At 41.2% G+C, this 21570-nt stretch overlaps 1 protein-coding gene across 1 annotated transcript in view; it reads right to left on the bottom strand.

Moving 5' to 3' along the window:
- Nucleotides 1–21570, bottom strand: part of tmem132e (transmembrane protein 132E) — a 472661-nt gene that overhangs the window by 449041 nt on the left and 2050 nt on the right. The window contains exon 2 of the mRNA XM_079507332.1: nucleotides 14643–14817. Coding sequence (XP_079363458.1) covers nucleotides 14643–14709 — 67 coding nt within the window. The 5' untranslated portion in view covers nucleotides 14710–14817. The remainder of the gene's footprint in view (nucleotides 1–14642; nucleotides 14818–21570) is intronic.

Here is a 21570-nt window from a genome sequence, read left to right as displayed (position 1 = left end):
TGTAATATGATATCCACAACCACTAGTTCTGGCCTATGGAGAGAATTCTCGTGGAAAAACATGATTAGGTTCTTCATTACACCGAAAATAAAAAGCCTACAGAGTGGGACACCGGAAGCAGGCAACTGTTGGAGAAAATGTAATAATGCAATGGCTGACCACTTCCACGTATTCTGGGACTGCCCGATAATACAACGATTCTGGCTAGAAATAGTATCGGACATTAACACAATAATGGGTTTTGAGATTGAATTTGAATTTACAAAGGTTTACCTGTGTAACATACCAGAGGACCTTAATACCCCAGATAAATACCTTCTTAAAATATTGCTAGTGGCAGCAAAAAAAGCAATAACCAAGAAGTGGCTGGATAGAAGCCCGCCTACAAAAGGAGAGTGGACAGCCATTGTACGAAACATATACGAAATGGAGGAACTTACTTTCGCAGTTAGGATATGTACAGAAAAGTTTCACAGATACTGGTTGAAATGGATATTATACATGGGAATAGACATTTTGTAAAGGATCTGTATGAATGAATAAGAGGTGAACACTGTCATTATTCTGTCATTAATGATGTCATCATTGTATCTGTTGTGCTCAAGTTTTTGTTTTATTTGTTTTGTCCACTGTTTACCCTCTGTTTCGTATTTTATTTTATTTTTAGGATTCTCTGTTTTCCCTCTGTTTTCTTTTTCACCTTCCGTCATTGTTTTTCATAATCTTGTACATTGATTTAATTTAAGCAACAAAAAGAATGGAATACCGATGTATAGTTATCATGAACCCTGTAACTGGGAGCGAACTGACTAAAACGAACTGTAACTACTCAAAGAGGGTTCCCTTACCCACCTGGAACTGTATGACCCGTAACACAATGAAAGTTAATAATAATTAATGTAACAAATGACTTGTAACAATTACAAAATGTACTGTGATGCCCAATGTGACCCACCTGTTCACCGAAAAATCTAAATAAAAACAAAGTTTAAAAAAAAAAAAAAAAAAAAAAAAGAAACAGGCCAAACATTTTACCTAATTTGGTGAAAACATTTGATGTGGGGTGTCTTCCTAGGACCTAGGCCTACTGGGAGTGTGCATACAAAGTGTGATGCCAATCGGTCCAGCAGTGTGTCTGAGACGGACACATAGAAAAGGGCGAAAACATAATCTTGGCCTGGCGGCGATAAATAAATGAAGACACCTGCAGAACGGATGGCAACGATTTCCACATGTACTGTAAGTTGTGATTGGAAAAAGTAGCAAACACATTTGAACATTTGAGTCACTGTGAACTTACATTATGCATAGTATGCATTCTTCTCTGCTCTAAAATGGTCTTCTCAAATTCTGTCACACAATGCCAACCTCGAAGTAAGGCAAAGCCATTACACTACTTAAGATGGCCGGTAATTTGGTTTTAGAGTAATGAAGTCTATGCAGAACTTTTAATTGTGTTAACTGTTAACCACTATTGGCTGAGCAGTGAATTCAGGGCAAACGCTCATCCTATAAGTCCTCAGAGATCTTTGACTAATTCATTACGCTAAGCTCCTTTGAGTTTGGCAGTCAACAGCTCAATCTGATCATTGAAGAGGGATATAAATTGGGAAACTTCATTAGTTAAATTTTCTTTCCCGTTATCCGCCTGGTATGAACAATAAACCAAATATGGACTATTCTGGGAAAGAAATGGTGTCATAATGCACCAGCTGAGTTCTTGATACTCTATAGGCAGTGTCCCTGCATTGACCGACTATAGTTTCTCAATGTTTGGCATCTAAATGTCTCTTAAACATTTACAAGATTTGCTTCTAAAAAGACTACCACATCTAACAACAGACATCAACAGGGTTCTTTCCTTCACACCGAAGTTCAACTAACATTTTAAATTCGACACCCATAAATCTGACTACCCAATATTCCGACCATAGAGCCCCATACGAACCCAAAGTAAACCCTAACCGCACACCGGAAGCCACGTGTGAGTCTTAACCGGCCACGTAGTCGGACTAACGCGTGCCCCCTTCCGAGAGTCAGAGCAGCAAAAGGTTTGAAACCTGTGGGAATTTTGATATTGTAAAGTGATAATACAATTAAAATCAGACCCGTCTGAAGTGAGTGGTACTGTACTGTACTGTACTGTACTGTACTGTACTGTACTGTACTGTACTGTACTGTACTGTACTGTACTGTACTGTACTGTACTGTACTGTACTGTACTGTACAAGCCCTCCTCCCCGGCCTGTGTGTGTCTGTGTGTGCGTTAGGCTGTGTAACAGTGACACTTGGTGAACAAACGCTATAGTGCTATTTCCGTGCTCGGACAGACCCAGGGACACACATAGCTGTCTATAGGAGTGGTATAGGAGTGGTTGCACCACTCAAAAATAGTTAAGTTATAGGCCTAGATCTTGAGCAAAGGGTGACAGCTGGACACACTTCAATGTTTACCTGTAGGCTCTTTTAACAAGAGCCGTAAGCCTATCTGTTACATCGCTGTCGCGTGCATTGTTATCAAAATTAAATTGCCCTGTGAGATTATTAACGGCTGCCAATTTTAATCAGAAAACTAGCAAATTACATCAATGTCAGATTAGCCAAGTAGTCCAGACCATTTTGTTCTTGTTTTTACTTTCTTGTTTCTCGTCTAGAGGAACATGATGAATTGATGGAGTGGATATAATGAGTTCATAGTGATGCATGTATGCTTCATCTAAATTCAATAGACTAGCAGACATGCCACCCATTACAATCTGACTTCAGGGAGACCCCTAAGGCTGTCTGATTCATACAGTTACATGTGAGGGGGTGGAACAGATCATGGTGATAGATCTTTTATAACATTATTTATGGTAAAAGAAAATCACATTAGAAAGAGTACTGTACAGAAAATGATGTCGATTATGTCTAGCTTAGTTTATCTGTGGGCAAACAATTTTGCTCAAAGTGTGATAATGGTGTTAGCAAACAGAGTGTGGTCTATATAGTTTAACATCTATTGCTCCATCTTGGGGCTTTAGGAATGAAATATACAGGTATAAAAAACATCACCCTGTCTGGCATGTAGCATGCACCTCCCATTACCTCTTATCCATGTTCACATCACGTTTCATGGCCAACAGTCTCCACACTCTCTTAGTGTCGTAGGAAGTTAGCGACAGCTGCTAAAAGTATGGATTGGTGGATTACCATGTGGATTGTTCCATTGGTTGATTGTCATGGTCTATGCAAGAACCAATATAATGTATTAAAAGAAATAGATAAAACAACTCAGGCTCAGCTGGATTTTTGGTGGGTGTCCAGACCATAAGTAAGTACATCTCATATTTCAGGAGACTATTAGAACCAGAGAGATGGGCTGCTTGGACTATAAGACATTGAACATCAGTGTTACCCAGTTTTGCAAGATAAATAAGCAACGAGGTCTAGGAAAACAAGCCCAAAAGAAGTGACTACTAGGGCACTACATGAGCACTTTAAACCATTATAGATCTAAAAGCTCATAGTCATGTGGTGAGCTTATAGATCTGCTATTTAAAAATAAATCTTGGAAGATTTTTTTAAACATTCTAAGAACACAAATCTGGTGCGAGGCTCCACCCCTGGCACAAAAATATAAATATACAAATATTTGGAAGCAAGCCCAAATATGCAACTACACTTTAGAAACAAGCACACACAAAAAACGCAACCCACAACTACAGTAGTACAGTATTTATAAGCGACATTACAGAAAAAGAAGCCCTAAGTCACTTATAATAAGCAGACATATCAAGTTGGAAACACTGATTGACAATTAGGCTATCTGCAGACTGGCAGCCCAGATTCCAATCAGACTGGTTTTATCAAGTCTGCAATCGGATTTGCCTGATGTCTGAACATGTCTGATGGCATATAACACGACTTGTAAATGGTGCATTTATATAGCGCCTTTATCCAAGGCGCTTTACAGAGATTGTGCATTACATTCACCCATTCACACACACATTCATACACCGATGGCAACGGAAACCATGCAAGGCACCAACTAGCACATCGGGAGCAATTAGGGGTTCAGTGTCTTGCTCAAGGACACTTCGACATTAACTCTGGGGGAGCCCGGTTTGAACTGGCAACCTTGCGGTTACCATCCAGGCACTCTACCCCTGAACCACCGTACTACTAGTGTTAGGTAATTTTTCTTTTTTCATCCTTTTCACTCCTGTTAAACCCAGTCAGTTCCTCACTTAGGCTGCTCTTCGCCAGGACTGAGCCCTCCCCACCGCATCAGAAATCACACAATGACACAATGCATTCTGGACTGGATAATGTGGTTGTCAGGTCTGTCTCCGGGATGCTCACTAAGTGCTCTGCCATAAGATAGAACACTAGATGGGATTTCACGAAAGCTTCTGTTTTCCCAACAGATATTAGAAAGGTTTGTTTGCTTTTCACGATGGTTGGACAGAATCTATCTGCGATGTGTGAATTCTAATCTAAGTTTAATGATAACCTTCCGATTGCCAACACACTATTTTCTTCTGTTTTTCAAGGTGCACAGGTTTAAACTTTCCATCATCCAATTCCAACAATATCACACAATCGTGTGTGTGTGTGTGTTTGCGTGTGCAACTGTGCATGTACGTGTGAGTGCGTTTTACTGGTATGACTGGTAATTGATTAAATAAGATAGTTTGTTTGTATTTATTGGGCAGAAATACCGTTTTAAAGGAAGACTTAAATTCTGTATAACCTGATATGCACAGCCTCTGGGCCAGATAACTCCTAAACAACAATGGATTTGGTCAGGATTTTTTGGGAGCCATTCAACACAGTGAAATCAATTGAGGACAGTTCTGCTTTGTTTGCAATTGTTTCAGCATTCCTTAGCCATTTTACATTTAACTTTTTCTACTGCAAACACATAGCCTAAATTATCTATTGGCTATAATTCAATAATAAGCCAAAACAATGACAATGTTACAAGTAATAGGCCAAAATCCAACATGAAAAGGTTACATCTGACCAGTCTGGTATTGTTTTTTTTTCTTTTGTGAGCTCTACTTGTGTGAAGTGCATTAACACAATCGGTGCCGGGATTTCTTTCAAAATAACAGCTCGGGGGCCGCGCAGATATGGCCGCTTTTACTCTGTAAAGCCCCCCCCCTTCTGGTTCGGAAAGAAAATCGGTGGAATATTTTTTGCTCGCTTACCTCTAACATTACAGTAATCATCGCTGATGATCGCTCGTGTTCATATTTGGAACGAGAGGCATGTTGAACTCAGAAATGAAGAGCTTAGTATATCCATTATGATCAATTCAAAACCACGGAGAGAGCCCTAGATTAGCAGATACGAGGCATTCTTTCTGCAGCGGTAAACAGGGAAGTGAACTTCAGCGCGGATGAACGAAGAGTATGGCCTTGGAGTCCAACTAAAAAGAAAAAAAAGAAAAAAATTCAGAATATTCTTCTCTCGTCTGATATCTAAGCAAATGCGCTAAGCACCCCGTCGGTTGGATTGCTTCTGACGTGTGGGCACGTCGGATGGACGGAACCTGTTAACCCCCTCTGCCACCCAGGTGGAAGAGCGCATCACTGCATGCCTGGCTGACATCTCACAGTGGATGTCTTCCAACCACCTCAAGCTGAACCCAGACAAGACTGAGCGTCTCTTCTTCCCAGCTAAGTCCTGCCCTATGCGGGAGCTAACTATCTCCGTAGACAACGCCCTGGTAACGTCTGTCCAGACAGCCAGGAATCTTGGTGTTGTCCTGGACAGTCAGCTCTCGTTCAAAACACACATCACAACTGTCACTCGATCCTGTAGGTTTACACTCTATAACATACGACAAATTAGACCGTTCCTCACCCACGGTGAGGAACGGTCTTCAACCAGCTTGGTCTTCAACCAGCCAAAATTCTCACACGTCTACCCCCTTCTCCGCTCCCTCCATTGGCTCCCGGTCGCTGCCCGCACAGAATACAAAACTCTGATGCTGGCATTCAAAGCAACCAAAAAGGTATGGCTCCCCCATATCTTACAAGTATGATCGAACCCTACAAATTCTCCCGCGCACTCAGATCAGCCAACGCAGGGAAACTGGAAGTACCTTCACTAAAAACACCGGGACAACGCTCCACACGTCCCAAACTCTTCTCCCTTCTGGCTCCAAAACTATGGAATGCACTTCCCATTACAATCATAACTGCAGCCTCACTCCCAACCTCCATCATGGCCCGTAGCACTTGCCCTAGCACCTTAGATAGCACTTTATGTAGACTTATAGCATGTTACGTAGACAGCACTAGAATTGCATTTCATGTAGTCATAGCACTTTATAGTACATATGTATAGTATGTATAGTTTATATATATAGTTTCATTATAGATACTCCACTGTTACGTTCTTAGCTTACACATGTTTCATGATAACTACTTTTTATGTATGTGATGTATTGCCATGCTTTTTGTTATTGCTTAATGTAAGTCGCTCTGGATTAAGAGAGTCTGCTAAATGCCTAAATTGTAAATTGTAACAGTACATTATTCTTAAATAGGATCCCAACTCAAGCCCAGACAACACAGTTAAGATCACTAGTTTCACCCTAAAACCATTAAAAGATGGATCTGAACTGGGAGACAAGCCAGCTAATGTGCAATCATTTGCCAGTTTAGAAACATTTTCAACCTAAAAGGGTTGTGAACTTGAAGGAAACCAACAAGCCCCGATCCGCTGCCTCAGCTTATATTGTTTCCAGAGAAGAGCAGGCTTAAGTTTATGTGACTCCTCTCACACGTTTGTCACATTGGGACAGTCGGGAGTAGATGCTGCAGGCTAAAACTGGACATATTTCTTCAGCTTCCAGTGCACCGATTGCAGGCTGATCACTCATGTGGGGGAAAATTTGGATTATTTACTAGTTAAGAGAGCTGACTAGTCCTCTCTCCAAGATGTCTTCCTCCCTTTTCTACTTCATTGATCGCTGCATTCAGCTTTTCTGTTGCAACCAAATAAATAATGATATAGAATGGATATTTCCATTCATAGCAAATGCTGCGCTTCCTTGTCAAACGCGGTAGAGGAAGTAATCAATCCATGGGACCCTTTCTGACATATGAGGATGCATTGGTTATACGGCATCCATAGCAAAAAGCATAACTGGGTCATCTGGTTGGCGACTGTGATAAAACAACTTTATCGACACACTTGCATCTATGGTTGAGATAAATTGTTACAATTTCATCCATACCTCCCTAATGTAAAGATGTAATCCGGAACTTCTTTAGACGAATGAACCATTATTTTATTTTATCTGTAGAGCATGTTACAGTGCAACTAGCACATCAACATTGTGTTTGTGACAATTAGAAAGAAAGAAAGAAAAAAAGAAAGAAAGAAAGAAAGAAAGAAAGAAAGAAAGAAAGAAAGAAAGAAAGAAAGAAAGAACAAACAAACCATTCATTACTGCACCAAAAGTCATCAACAAACTATACTATAAAAACTGGTCAAACATTAGCCTAAATGTCAAATAATATAAGAAGTAGGCAAACATTTAGAAAATCGGCAATATACAGGCTCAGTTGCTTACAGTTGCAGTTACTTCACTTCAGGACATCAAACTTATGTATCACAGATTTAAAGACAGTATTCAGTTTGGGAACATATATGAGCTGTTGGAAAGAACCCCGTTGCCATTTCTTTGTCTGTCCTAAGCAATCCTAAACACATCCTGTGAGTTAGATTCCTAATCTCACTTGGTTGAGTAGCCCATTTAGATTTTTTTGTGAAATGTCCAATAAATCCCTCCATCCAAATTATGCTTACCGGTAACTAGAAGTAAAATTGCAATTGTGTTAAGAAGTTATAATATGCATCCTGTGTTCTTTGGAGGCAGAAACATACAGTAAGCCTGCAAGTTCTCAGACCAGCAGAGGCCTCTATATGCTTCACCATAGATATGAGCATAATATGACATGCACTTCTGCAGTAACATTTGCACTCAGAGGTGCCCACTTTAATTATGGCCCTTTCCATCTACCAGGGATCTGAATGAGTAACGTCTGACTCTGGAATATTTAGAAAGTATTGCACCCCATGGAAAACCAGAGATATGCTCTTTGTTGCAACAGATGGCCCTTACATGGTAAAAAAAAGAATATAGCCTAACTCATCTGTCATAAAACTTCATTAAATAATGCCGGGGAAGTGGCCAATGCTTTTGTATAATCACAGAATTATGTTAAAGGTGTAGGGGCACGGTGGCACAGTCGGTAGTGCTGTTGCCTCACAGCTAGAAGGTCCTGGGTTCGATTCCCGCTGGGGACGCTGTGGGTGCTGGCAGCGCGTTCTCTCCTCCGTGTCATCAGTGCCCATACCCGAGGCGGGGTTGGCGAAAGGGCCTTTCTGTGTGGAGTTTGCATGTTCTCCCCGTGCCCCCTAGGGTAGGTACCCTCACAAAAAACATGCAGTAATCCTGGTCTCTAAACTACCTCCCCCTGGCCAGCCGGGGCGCCTGATGGAGGGGAAAGGAACTGGTCGGAATAACGTGTTCCTTCCACGCGCTACGTCCGGCTGGTGAAACTCCCCCCTGTCAGGTGAAAAGAAGCAGCTTGGACTCCTCATGCATAGAAGGAAGCATGAGGTCAGTCTGCTGCCCCCCCCAGGTTGGCAGAGGAAGTGTAGCGCCCAGGATTACATTAGTTAATTGACACTGGGTGAAAAAAGTGGGTTGCAAAATCGTGGGATAAAAATAAAAATAAAGTGTAGGGAAACGGAAATGGTGGGCCTTTTATTTTGAAGTTTCACCCTGAAACGCTGGCTCTGAAGTTTCTGAACCAATCAGAGTGTCGCATCCCTCCAGGCTATGGGGTCTCAAAGTCTGTGACTTCCTGCACGTGAATTTCGTTTGTAAACAAAGAGAAAGAGACAGGGGGAAAAGCCAGCGGATTATTTCTAACCTATACACAACCTATATACATATTTTAGCGTGATAATTAAAGGACCACTTCACCACTTTTCAACTTCTCTTCCTATAATTGGCCCTAACTAATGTTCAAGATAAAATACCACCATTTTTTCCTACTCAGTCTGTGTCTCATAGGAAGGCTGTGGGCAGTTCAGAAACCCGTCCACCAGTGACATCATCGATGGTGAATCCAAGCTAATAGAAACGGCAGGCTTTCTTTTCCTGAAAAGTTGCAATGCAAAAGTTGAAGCCATCGTTCTCACGATAATACAAATCTAAATATATTTTAAAAAGAAACTGCCTAATGATGATGTCACTGGTGGACGGGTGTCCGAACTGCCCAAAGCCCTCCTATGAGACACAGACTGAGTAGGAAAAAATGGTGGTGTTTTATCATGAACATTAGTGAGGATCAATTATATAAAGAGATGTTGAAAAGTGGTGAAGTGGTCCTTTAAGTTTAAAACAAGTAATACACTGTCTTGATGTCATCTTGAATGAGATTAAAAATGGAGTAGTTCTTTAATCAAAACCAGCTGTGGAATAGGACAACGAAGCATGGGAATAAAACTGGTGAGCTTCATTTTTATTGGCTTTTATCGATGTGTATCTCTACATGTCATCACGCAACACGTTTTAGTTTTCAGGAATTAATTAAAAAAGTATTTGTATGGACTTTTGATATAAAAACACAGAAATGAGAATTTGCCCATTTTTTGGCATCCATTGTTAGGTATGATGACCACGGATATGGTCTAAAAGTGTGAAAAACGTATTTTTCATTTCACACTACGCCTTTAAATCAAACACGTAACTAAATACCTGTTCATATATGTTAGAAAATGTCATGATTCAATTCTAGAGAAACATTTCCTAAACATTTCCTCAGGTCAGCAGACAGGGGTCTCTTAAATATTCCAGGCTCAGGGGCGCCTTTGCTGTCGCAGCCCCTACACTGTGGAACAGAATTCCCCGGGCCTCGCCACTCGGTCTGCTCCCTCCGTTGAGTCTTTTAAATCACAACTTAAAACGTTTTTATATTCACAAGCCTTTGAATCCCCCATATGATCTTGCACCTTTCCATTTTAGATTTTGTTTTAATTGCCTGTTGTTTTATTATTGACAGTCTTCTGCACTGTATTTTACTGTATTGTACTATATTCTGACTTGTGAAGCACTTTGGTACAATGAGAGTTGTTTTTAAACGTGCTATATAAATACATTTGTTTTGATTTGATTTAAACTGCATGGAAAAAAGGGGGGGTCAGTAATGTTAATCAATTTCCTGGAACATAATGAATGCAATACAATCAAGTATCCCTATGAGATATGTTAAAAATAATTGTTTGGCCCATACAGAAGTAGCCATCAAGGCTGAGAACCTTGGACAATATGGTAAATTGTGCAATTACATAGCGCCTTTATCCAAGTTGCTTTACCTTACATTCACCCATTCACCCATTCATACACAGATAATAATAATAATAATTTGAATTTATATAGCGCCTTTCAAGAAACCCGATGGCGGAGGAAACTGGGAGGAATTAGGGTCTTGCTCAAGGACACTTCGGCAATAACTCTGGGGGAGCCCGGGATCGAACTGGTAACCTCACGTTTCCCATCCAGCTGCTCTACCGGCCACTCTACCCCAATATACATACCCAATATATATACACTCCCAATATGTTTTGTGAGTGCATTTTATCTGGATTCACTGACGTTTGTTAGCACACTATCATCTGTTTCCAGAAAAAAAAGGCTGCAGGACTTCAGCACTAAGCCAATTGATCATAGCTATATCCAAACTGTGCTAGAAATGTGCCGTTTATAACTGATAAGAATCAGTTTACAGCTCAATGTGAGCCTGGGCAGAGCACCTTAATCTTGATTAACTAATGGGTTTAAGCGTATTCAGTCCGGTAAACAATTAAGAGGAAATTATGGTGAGTGGTAATACACGGGATTGGCATGAGGATATGCCAAACTTTCTTTCAGTTGAAATATCACACAATGTGTAAGAACAGCACTGGTTGGTTTGTCCAACAGTGAAAAGAGTCTGAAATTGGGAGTCTGTCTGGTAATCTATCTAGAATCTAGATCAGGGGTCCTCAATTATTTTATTTTTTTTTAACTTGAGGCTAACGTTTTTTTTAACTTTAGCCTCAACACAATACCTCTCATTTGCTGTGCATTTTTGGAGGGGAATATTTGTGAAACATTTTATTTCCATACTCTGCACCCCAGTATTGGTTGGTTGGGAGGGGATCCGATTTGTATAAGCTTGCCTTGGTGTGACTGTACTAAACAGGCATAGAGCCCCGCTCTCCGCTGGCCGCTGCGTGGCCCGCGCCGCGCTCATGGGACCGGACCTTAGTCTTTTTCAAAAATTATTAGTGGACCTTCTGCATTTCTAGTTGAGGACCCCTGATCTAGATTATCTGAGCTCAACACAAAACTAAAATTAAAATGTCTGAAGAAATTCAGTTCATAAGAAGTCAAGGAGATTTATCAAGAGGCCTTGCACTCTCAGAATCTGTATAGGATACACCCACGCACAAACTTTGTTTAGCAATAAAGGCAACATAGTAATTATAGTTAATTGATAGCCATTAAAGCCATGTTCTCTGGTATAAAATATTGTGTGTACTGTGTACTCTACTGATTATAGGGTGTGCCAGGCCACGGGTAAAAAATGTGTTGTGCACAACTGGTATGCGTGTGCCTATCAGAAAGAAAACAGTCACTAAGCCCTGGAGCCATCAGTAGGGGTCTTGCACATCACGCCACATGTGAAGGAAGCAGTGCTTCACAAAAGCTTCCTTTCATCACTTAAGGACATCCTCACAATCCAGTCTACAATGTGCATTGCAGCCGCCAAAATACACACCAATGTCTAAGTGCTGATGCATTATGCTTGCAAAACAATATAGGTCAGAGCATGGAGACTAAATAGATAGACAATTCTTAGCAGGATTTCAAAATGTAGTAAAGCCATACAGGTATGGTCGATTCAAATCGTTAGCATGATGTGAAAAGACTATCAGAGGCCAGGTCATGTGGAAGAGTGTAATGGAGTGGTGCACCCATCTTTATGGAGCCCAAGTCTCATGCACTCTCGTTTCCCGTAGAATGATGCACTGCTGCACAGGCAGACAGTGATGGGAATCAAGCATGTTTTTCAAACAATTCCAGTATCTGTCACTAAAACTTGCAAAACTCTCAGTCTCAACCAACATTAGTCCAAACAATAATAAAGGCATTACAATAACAGAGTAACACTTCCTACTTGCCCTGATGAAGACTCCTGTGAGTCGAAACATGTTGGTGTTTAACTTTTGTAATAAAATACCTGGATTTTATTATAGTCACTCATACGGATGCCATAATTGGTTTGACTTTTAATTTAGCAGTGCCAAATTAGTCTCAGTGTGAGTCATAGAACATCATAACAGTATGGAGATGATGATTCAGTTTAACCAAATGCAAATTGATTAGACTAGAACATGATAATTGGACTGTGACTCTGCTGATGTTTAGTCTGTCCTCTGTCCATTGTGTAGTACATGGAGTGTTTGCCAAGTCATGGTTTGAATGTAGTTGGCACACTTCCAAGCACAGACCTAAGCCATGTTATGCAACTGACAGCAAAAGAATCCTATGTTTTGCTTAATCACTACATTTGTCACACCTGGCCCACTGTTCACCTATTAGTCATACTCCGTTAAATCTAGTCATCAAGGTTTACTGCGTTGTTTTGTCCCCTACAGGCATTTATTTTATAAAATGTGCCTACTGCCTCCCATGCTAATAACTTACAGGCTGCACTGGTGCCCCCGTCAGGGCTAAAGAAATACAAATAAACTCTACTCCTCCTCAGTCCTCACTAAGAGTACTACTGATTGTTCAGGTTGTGTTTTGCAATTCAAGAAAACTCCAGAATCGGGTCTAAAATAACTGATGAACATGGAGAGTGAAAATGTTAAGGCTATCCTTTGTGTCTGGCTGACACAGCGGGATAACCTTGGCTTTTACAAAACCACAAAGAAGAAAATCATTGTCAGAAAAGCTGGGAAGCTGCCTGGGCCGGCCGAGCGGTCCAGGCCCCTATAGGCTGGTAATCCAGACTGACAGCGTGTCGCGGGTTCGAGTCCCGACCCCGATGACCTTTGCTGTGTCCCCCCCCCCCCCCCCATCTCTCTCCCCTTTCCTATCAAAACTACTGTTAAACCCCCCCCCCCCTGCCACAGTGATGGTCCAGTGATGGTGTTTTTAATAATGACCCTCTAGTAGTAATAAGCTTATGTATGCTTTATTGCCAAATATTCCATCACTAAGTTAAGATGTGAGCGAGAGAATATGAAAAGCAAAGAATATGTAATTTCTCTGGAGCAAATCTTTATTCCTGGCATTTTCATGCCAGGAATATTCTGCTCAACTGTTCCATCCATCAATTACACTTTCTATTGAGATTCCCATTACTTAGAAAACTAGACATACGAGAGCGACATGGAAACAGAGTGGTTAAAACTGTGTGTGTGTGTGTGTGTGTGTGTGTGTGTGTGTGTGTGTGTGTGTGTAACAGGTCATTTCTCTCCTAGAGATCATCTGAGAAACACTTGAGTGGGAACAGACCATGGGCCAAATCTCTTGGTGAAAGGACTTCTTACAGCTGTGCCTGCATTGTCCCGGAAGGTGTGTCTGCCAACACTATTAACATTGCCCACTGCACTGCTTTTAGAGGAATAAGTCTAGTAATAATATCATGAAGGATGCAGTAGTGTTGGTTTGCATTCTGGCAAAGCCCTGCTCAAACCATGTGTTTTTATCATGCAGTAGTAGTACATGATTACTTTGGTAATGAGAGCAGAAGAAGCAAGACAGTCTATTTACAATACAAGTAATAATAATTTTCTTAAAGTTTGAGAACATAGCCATTAGCTTTCATGCAGTAATACGGGCAGTATTCTATCTGAGAATGCAGTTAAATGCAGGCCTATACAGATTATTCAAAACTTTCCATGTCAAATTGTTCTGTAGCCTACAAGGTGTGGCTATGTAATGCAGATTATGTTAAGTGTGTCAGTCTTATGATTTGGCTTTGTGCCACATTGCACGGTCATACGTTCCGTTTTAAGTAAATGTATAGGCGCTACCTAATAGAAACAAAGCAAAGGCAGCACGGTTCTACAACTCAGCTTCTGTCCCATCCATCCATATCCATTATTGTAGTTGCAGGCAGCTTGGTTACTGCATCTGCATTAATGATCGGCGTTTTGTATTCAAAAATACACAAGGGTACATCATGAATCATCTTTAGGATGTATTGCTTTTAAACCCATTTACCATTTCTATTTATGGGCCAAAAGGCATTGCATTTAAAAGTCCCATCCTATCCCACCACGCACCGAGATGACACGTAAAACAATACTTCGGAGTATGGTAGGAGTTAAGGAAATTCAACATTTTTCTATAAAAGACCCGTGTACGTGCGTGCGTTTGTCCATTTTCATAACGCAGATCTGACTGCCAGTGAGGACATAAACTACCACTGCAGATGCATGTCTTAACAGACATTTGGCAGAATTGGCACCATCCTTCCAATGCAACACAATGACCAAAGCCTATATGGTCCACTACCCCCCCATGTGTGTAGTAGAGGCTGCATAAAGTGTTTAGGGACACATGCACTCACCATTTGACAGAAACGCCACACAGAGCATCAGGACAGCTGCTCCCCTGCAATACCGTGCACCTGACATCGTACAAATCCCAGATGTGTGTAAATCCAGCCGTGAGTCGGGAATAAATCTCTTCACATATAGCTTCCTTCCTTCCACGCGATGCTATGGCAGTACTTCCAGCAGGATCTGAAGTTGGACGACAATGCGCAATATTAGATCTTCTCGTGTGTGTGTGTGTGTGTGTGTGTGTGTGTGTGTGTGTGTGTGTGTGTGTGTGTGTGTGTGTGTGTGCTACTCCCCGGAATTATAAATGCTGTGAGAATTAGATTATTGTCCAATATAATTGACCGGGTAGATTAGGTAGACTATACAAGACTGCGTCTGCACTGAGAGAGGTTTCAGAAAGTTACAGGTCTCTCCAGCAGCTCGATCCTCCCACTTCTCCCTCTCCAAATTGTCTTGAGATGAGAGAGGGGGCTACAACAAGGGGGGTGGTCCTCCAAGTCTGTGGAATTCGATGATTGCACACAATCAATGCAGACATAAACGACACACAGGGCGCCCACCTTAACACGGAATCCTCGTTCGTTCCCACAGGCTTGTCCGCTCGGAACGAGATGGGGACCGAAAAGAAGAAAACCGCTTCAAATTGATTTAGTTCCGTACATGGAGTACAATGGCTGACCGCTGGCGCGACCCACACACACGGCAAATTAAAAACAATGAAACGTTGGCAGATAATGTTAATGAAAGGGTGAAAAGGCTACCCGACGGTCCGTGATGTTCGGGGAGATTGCGTTGTTTTGTGGCTCAGCGCAGCGGCATGTCCTTCAGTTCAGATGGTAACCGGAGAACTCGCCGGTTTACTTTTGCTTGCAGTCCAATCCAAAAATCACGTCACTAGTAACGGCGTGAAGTGACACATGTAAATGCAATCTATGCCAAACTGTGCAAAGAAAAGCTGCTTACAAAGTTACAAACACGCCACAGGGTTAATATACAAAACAAAACATTGCTCGTCTCGCGTGCGCTTTTCTTCTGTATAGAAATTAGAAAAGCCCACGGTGGCGTTGTTGATGATCACGCTGATTTCCCCCCGATTTGCATGACTTCCCAAATGAAAAGACACTGACTCAATCCAAAAAGTTCCAGATTCGTGCTGTAGTTGGTTGTGTTGCAGATAGATAGCATTATAAAGAAAAGTGTTCGCACAGATTTAAAGACAATTCTCGGTCACACAGCTCACTGGAGCATCGCTGCCTGGAGTCCAACAAGCCTACATTTCATCCCCATTCTCAGCCACATAACATTTACTGCTTTACTTCATTATTGGTCCTTCAAAGATCTGGATCAACTTCTTCAACCACTGTCTTCTTCCTCCTCCCCGTGCGGTGTGTGAATTGTTCAAGGAACCTGGACTGTGCGCTACATGAACCGTCCTCCTCCGTGTAGCCCACGCTCTTCAGGCTTCACATTTCCATGCACAGCTGAACGTGGGCACCACGAACAAAATGAATCACGTGACAGGCCTACCCTCATCAGAACCGTGGTTGACGCGTGTAGGGGGTTGTGTGTGTGGGGGGTGGGGGGCGCCCGGGCGGTCCGGTCTGAGGCCGGTCGCCAGTCGCCACTCAATTTAACCACAAAACGGACTAGTTGCACTGTACTTTCCCCTCGATCTGATCTGACCGACACCAAAATAATGTCTTCACCGTTCTGTGAGCTTGTAGATCTGCTATTTTTTTTGGTGAATGTCGACGTTCCCATCAGCTGGTTAAGCGTTCGCACTTCGCAATATGGGCAGAGCATCCATCAACGACGTGAACGGTCGGTGTCTGGAGAGGGCGCGGTGTTAAACTTGAAGCATGCTCAACCAACGCCAGAGGCAGCGCCGTGGCAATAACTAATTGAACAATTTCGTGCTCGCTCACCGGGAAATTGGTGAAATTGAGCCAAATACCTCCTATAGTGATGTGACATTATTGAAACGTTTGCGTGCATGCAAAGCTTGACAGTTATTAACCTACTGCGGCATTAAAGCTTATTAATAGGCTATGCGTGCGGTATTGACAATCTGAAATGGCCCCTATAATTGACAATAATGTATTATGTAATTGACAATAATTGGCATAGCCTGCTATACCTTTATTTCACTAGGCCTGCATCATTGCACAAATTGTGCATTATTGCAATTATGTATATTCAAATAAGTATGTCATATTAAACAATAAATATAGATTAAATGTGCATAGGCCTACTATACAACAAATATTAAAATGTATTTAAAAAGGGCATCCATCTCATGTGAAATTAGCATCTGATTACGTGGTAATCAAAGCAGCAGAGAGAACAGAAAACAAATAACTAAAAAGTGGTGTTCTCGTTTTATCAGCATGTTCTCTATACATGTCTTGTTAATTGATATAGGATTCACCATTAATACGCTTTTCAAATTGTTGCATAGATAGAAGTAAAAATCACACACTGTAGCCAATTCAAAAATGACAAATAAAAGACACATTTACAGCTGTATGAGAGGAAAGTGTTTGCTGCATGTTGTTTTCCCAAAAATTGTCACATGCTCTTCTTCTTTGACCTTGAAAGTCAAGTCAAGTTATTTCAGTGGTGGGAAAAAGTAGGATATACTATTTTTTTTAAATACGGCAATGTAGAAATATACCTTGTAAAAGTCCAGAATTCCAAAGTAGGCTACAAAGTATTGGCATCAAAATATACTTAATATGTCAAAAGTATAGGCTACTTATTATGCAGAATGTCCCGTTTCACAAGGTGTATAAAATTTATTAAAATATTTTGAAAATAGCAGATCTACAAGCTCACAACACATTGCATTGCTGTGAGCTTGGTAATCGGGTTGAAGTGGTTAATGTAGCCTACAGCATATGTTTGTTTTATAATAATAATTCCAATCTACAAAGTATATAGTAACTATAGTTTTCAAGTACTGTAACTGTAGTGGAGTAAAAGTAAAACAATACCTCAAAATTGAACTTAAGTACAGCACTTGAGTAAATGTACTTAGTTACTTTGCACCACTGACAATTATATAAACCTCAGTGGTCACAAGGCTGGCAATAAGAGTGCTGCACATGTGTACACTCACAATCGCACATGCTATCCTCTGTGCTCTCTTAGCCCTATCTGATGTGCCATCACTCCAGAAGACACTGTTTTCTATAAAAGGGAGACAGAATCTTTCATCTTGGATGTTTACAACGCAACTTTTAACAACTCTACTGGTGCTGAATGTCAATTTATGTATGACAATAAATCTGTACTGACATACTACCTGAATCGGAAGTTGTGTGTGTTAATAATAATACATTTTATTTATAACGCACTTTATATTTGAAACAAATCTCAAAGTGTTACATCAAGTGAAGAATAAAATAAAATAATGCATAAGTATATAAAAGGACTAAAATAAGGACAATTCATGCATTTCTGCTAAAAGGTTAAAAGCACACTGGGCATCTAAAAGTCCAACTAGCAAAATGCCTTGTTAAAAAGAAAAGTCTTAAGTCCCCTTTTAAAAGCGTCCACAGATTGTGGTGTTCTAACAAATGCCATTGTTTTTGAGAGGGCCTTAGAAGTATGTGTGGGGACAATGTTTTCAAGCATATTCATTATTTCTGATGATCTCAAGAAGATGCTTATAAATTCACTCTATGGTACCAATGGAATACCTGTAGTGCTGTGGCTATTGACTTGGTTGTGTTGTATTGCAGAGTTGAACCCAAGAAACCCTTCCTGGACCTCATGACGTCAGTCTTTAATATGACCACCCAAAGCCACCTTGACAGCAAAGCCCAACGTCATTTTCCGTGATTGAACCTTCCTTTGAGTTGAGCAGCAGTGTTTACTCCCCAGAATAATAATTTAGTCCTGTTTTTTTACCCGTTAGTAATTCTTCCCCATCTCATGCCAAAAAAAGGTCTTCACCTTGATATTTTCCAGTAAACACCAAAAGGTATTTACCTCAGTTGTGTTAACAAATAAGAGAACCTTGAATTAGATTCAAAACATTGCAGACACTTGGATGTAAACCAGACTTTGTATACCTTTTAACACCAAATAAACATCTATTTCAGTGTTTTACATCTCTTGTACAGCACACTGGACAAATGATAGGGAGGTAGGCAAACATAATGTGAAAGACTAACATTATCCCATGTTCACTATGTTCTTTAATTACCGTTACTAGAATTTCGCAGGCCTTTGGCCCGCTCATCCTAGCGCCACGCATCGCAAATGGGAAGAAGGCAATAGCGGGAGGGCGATACTCGATACTGTTTTTTTGTTTGTTTTTTTTACTTGGAAAAGCAAACATGGCAACCCATGATGTTTTCATATATCCAGTTGCTTGGAAAGTGCAAACATGGCAACCTGGCTGAGTGGCCCTATCGTTTGTTTTGCTTGTTTTTATTTCCGTCTAAAAGTGGCAATGTTTCTATATACCAAGTCGCTTGGATGTCGTAAATGTAGCAACCTAGAGGCAATAGTATACTGTACTCCTCTGTACTGTAGTCCACTGTACTGTACTGTATTCCACTGTACTGTATTCAACTGTACTGTATTCCACTGTACTGTACCATACTGTACTCCACTCTACTGTACTCTACTGTACTCCACTGTATTGTACTGTACTCCACTGTATTGTACTGTACTGTCCTGCACTGCGCTGCACTGCACTGTACGCCGCTGTACTGTACTCCACTGTACTGTACTGTATTCAACTGTACTGTATTCCACTGTACTGTATTCCACTGTACTGTACCATACTGTACTCCACTGTACTGTACTCCACTCTACTGTACTCTACTGTACTCCACTGTATTGTACTGTACTCCACTGTATTGTACTGTACTGTACTCCTCTGTTCTGCTCTCTTCTGTACTGTACTGTACTGTACGGTTCGGTACCATAATGTACCGTACTGTATTGTAGCATACTGGACCGTACTGTATCATACTGAACTGTGCCATACGGTACTGTACAATACTGTCCCATACTGTACCGTACTGTACGCTACTGTACTGTAGCTTACCATACTGTACTGTGCTGTACCGTGCTGCTGTGCCCTGTGTATGTGTGTGCGCACGTGCGTGTGTGTATGTGTGTGTGTGCAGTGAAAAGGGGAGGTGCCGTGGGAATGAGGAAGTTGTGATGTAATTTGCATCACAGCGAAATGTTGCGCAATAACAGTGTGTCTGACAAAAGTAGTATTTGTACAGTAAATATGGCAGTTGTGGGGAAGCGATGTAGTGCATATGGATTCGGGTGGCAATTAAACATCTATTTCAGTGTTTTACATCTCTTGTACAGCACACTGGACAAATGATAGGCAGGTAGGCAAACATAATGTGAAAGACTAACATTATCCCATGTTCACTATGTTCTTTAATTACTGTTACTAGAATTTTGCAGGCCTTTGGCCCGCTCATCCTAGCGCCACGCGTCGCAAATGGGAAGAAGGCAATAGCGCGAGGGCGATACTCAATACTGTTTTTTTAGGTTAACAGCAGTTGTTGGAGACACCAGGAGGCTCTATAGTCTAGGCCAGGGGTGCCCACACATTTATGACGTGAGATCTACTTTCAAAATGACCAGCTCGACAAGATCTACCCACTGAAAAAATAAGTGTACCATTGCTGAAAATAGTTTAAATATATAATGTACCTGGGGGGGCTTTTGAAAATATGTCCCCCCCGTATTTAAACGCCCAATGCATTCTCAATGGCAATAGCACAAACTTTGGCATGCTACTAGTCCTACATACTTACACCTAGAAACCCCATTCAAACCTATTTAGGTTAATCTTACGGTGGACATGTTTGCCTGAAAAGGAATCTTTGAAATGTTTCATAGTTTTAGAAATATAGTGCTTTCAAATTTGATACATTTTTAATGGGGCTCAATGGCAGCTCTATGGCACGTCAAAAAAAATCACTTTCACCTAGAAACTCCATTCACACATTTTATAATTCAGCTTACTGTGAAGACAAATGCTGGAACTTTTTACTTTGAAATTATTTGTAGTTTGAGTTATTTAATTGAAACGCCCAATGCATTCTCAATGGCAATAGCACAAACTTTGGCATGCTACTAGTCCTAGGCACTGTGGGTTGCCTCCGGGCCTGGCTCCTCCTCCGTCTGACCAGAAGTGAGCATTCTTCTGTGTGTTGTTGTTGCTGTTGGCTAGTCAGTCAAACATCTCATTCTGCTAATATGGAATGGATTACCACAGTATGTGGATTACCGCAGTCTGTAGCTTGTTTGTGGGGGGTTCTTCTCAGAAGAAGTGGTTTGGGCAAGCCAACCCTCTCCACCCGGGTTGCGGTCTCCCCGGCCGTCCTCTGTCTCTCCAGATGTCATGCACACTCTTTCGTGGTTGTCACCCAGTCTGTGCCTGGTTGTCACTCAGTGGTTCTCCCAGATTATTTCAGTTCGCAAAACATCTACTGTTGCACATATTTGGAGACATCAGTGTTGTTATCTGGAATCATTGTATGTTTCGGGTCTTGCAACAGACACCGCCCTGAGCGCCCTCCAGGCGACTCAACAGAGGCTGATCAGATCCCGGCCTGTGTCCAAGTGACATGCTACTACTATACCCCATGTCTCCTGGGGGCTTAGCGACAGTGTGGCAGGTGAGCTGAAAATATGTACAATATTATGTACATTTAATTAATTATAGTCATCGTACAGGTACATTTATATTTATTGATAGACAGTCGTTCAAATAATCGAGTAAATATAATCCAGTGCGAATATCTATAGGGCCAGCAGCTCAGATTGTAGCCTATTTTATATTTATCTTGGTTTTGTTCTTTATACCTGTACCTATCCTGGGGTTCATTCTCAATGCTGTTGCTGCTTTAAATTGACACCTCTGAATTTTGACACAAATAAAACTGT

This window comes from Electrona antarctica (assembly GCF_951216825.1).
Source record: "Electrona antarctica genome assembly, chromosome: 8".
In the NCBI taxonomy this organism is placed as follows: domain Eukaryota; kingdom Metazoa; phylum Chordata; class Actinopteri; order Myctophiformes; family Myctophidae; genus Electrona; species Electrona antarctica.
This window is presented reverse-complemented; position numbering and strand designations above follow the sequence as displayed.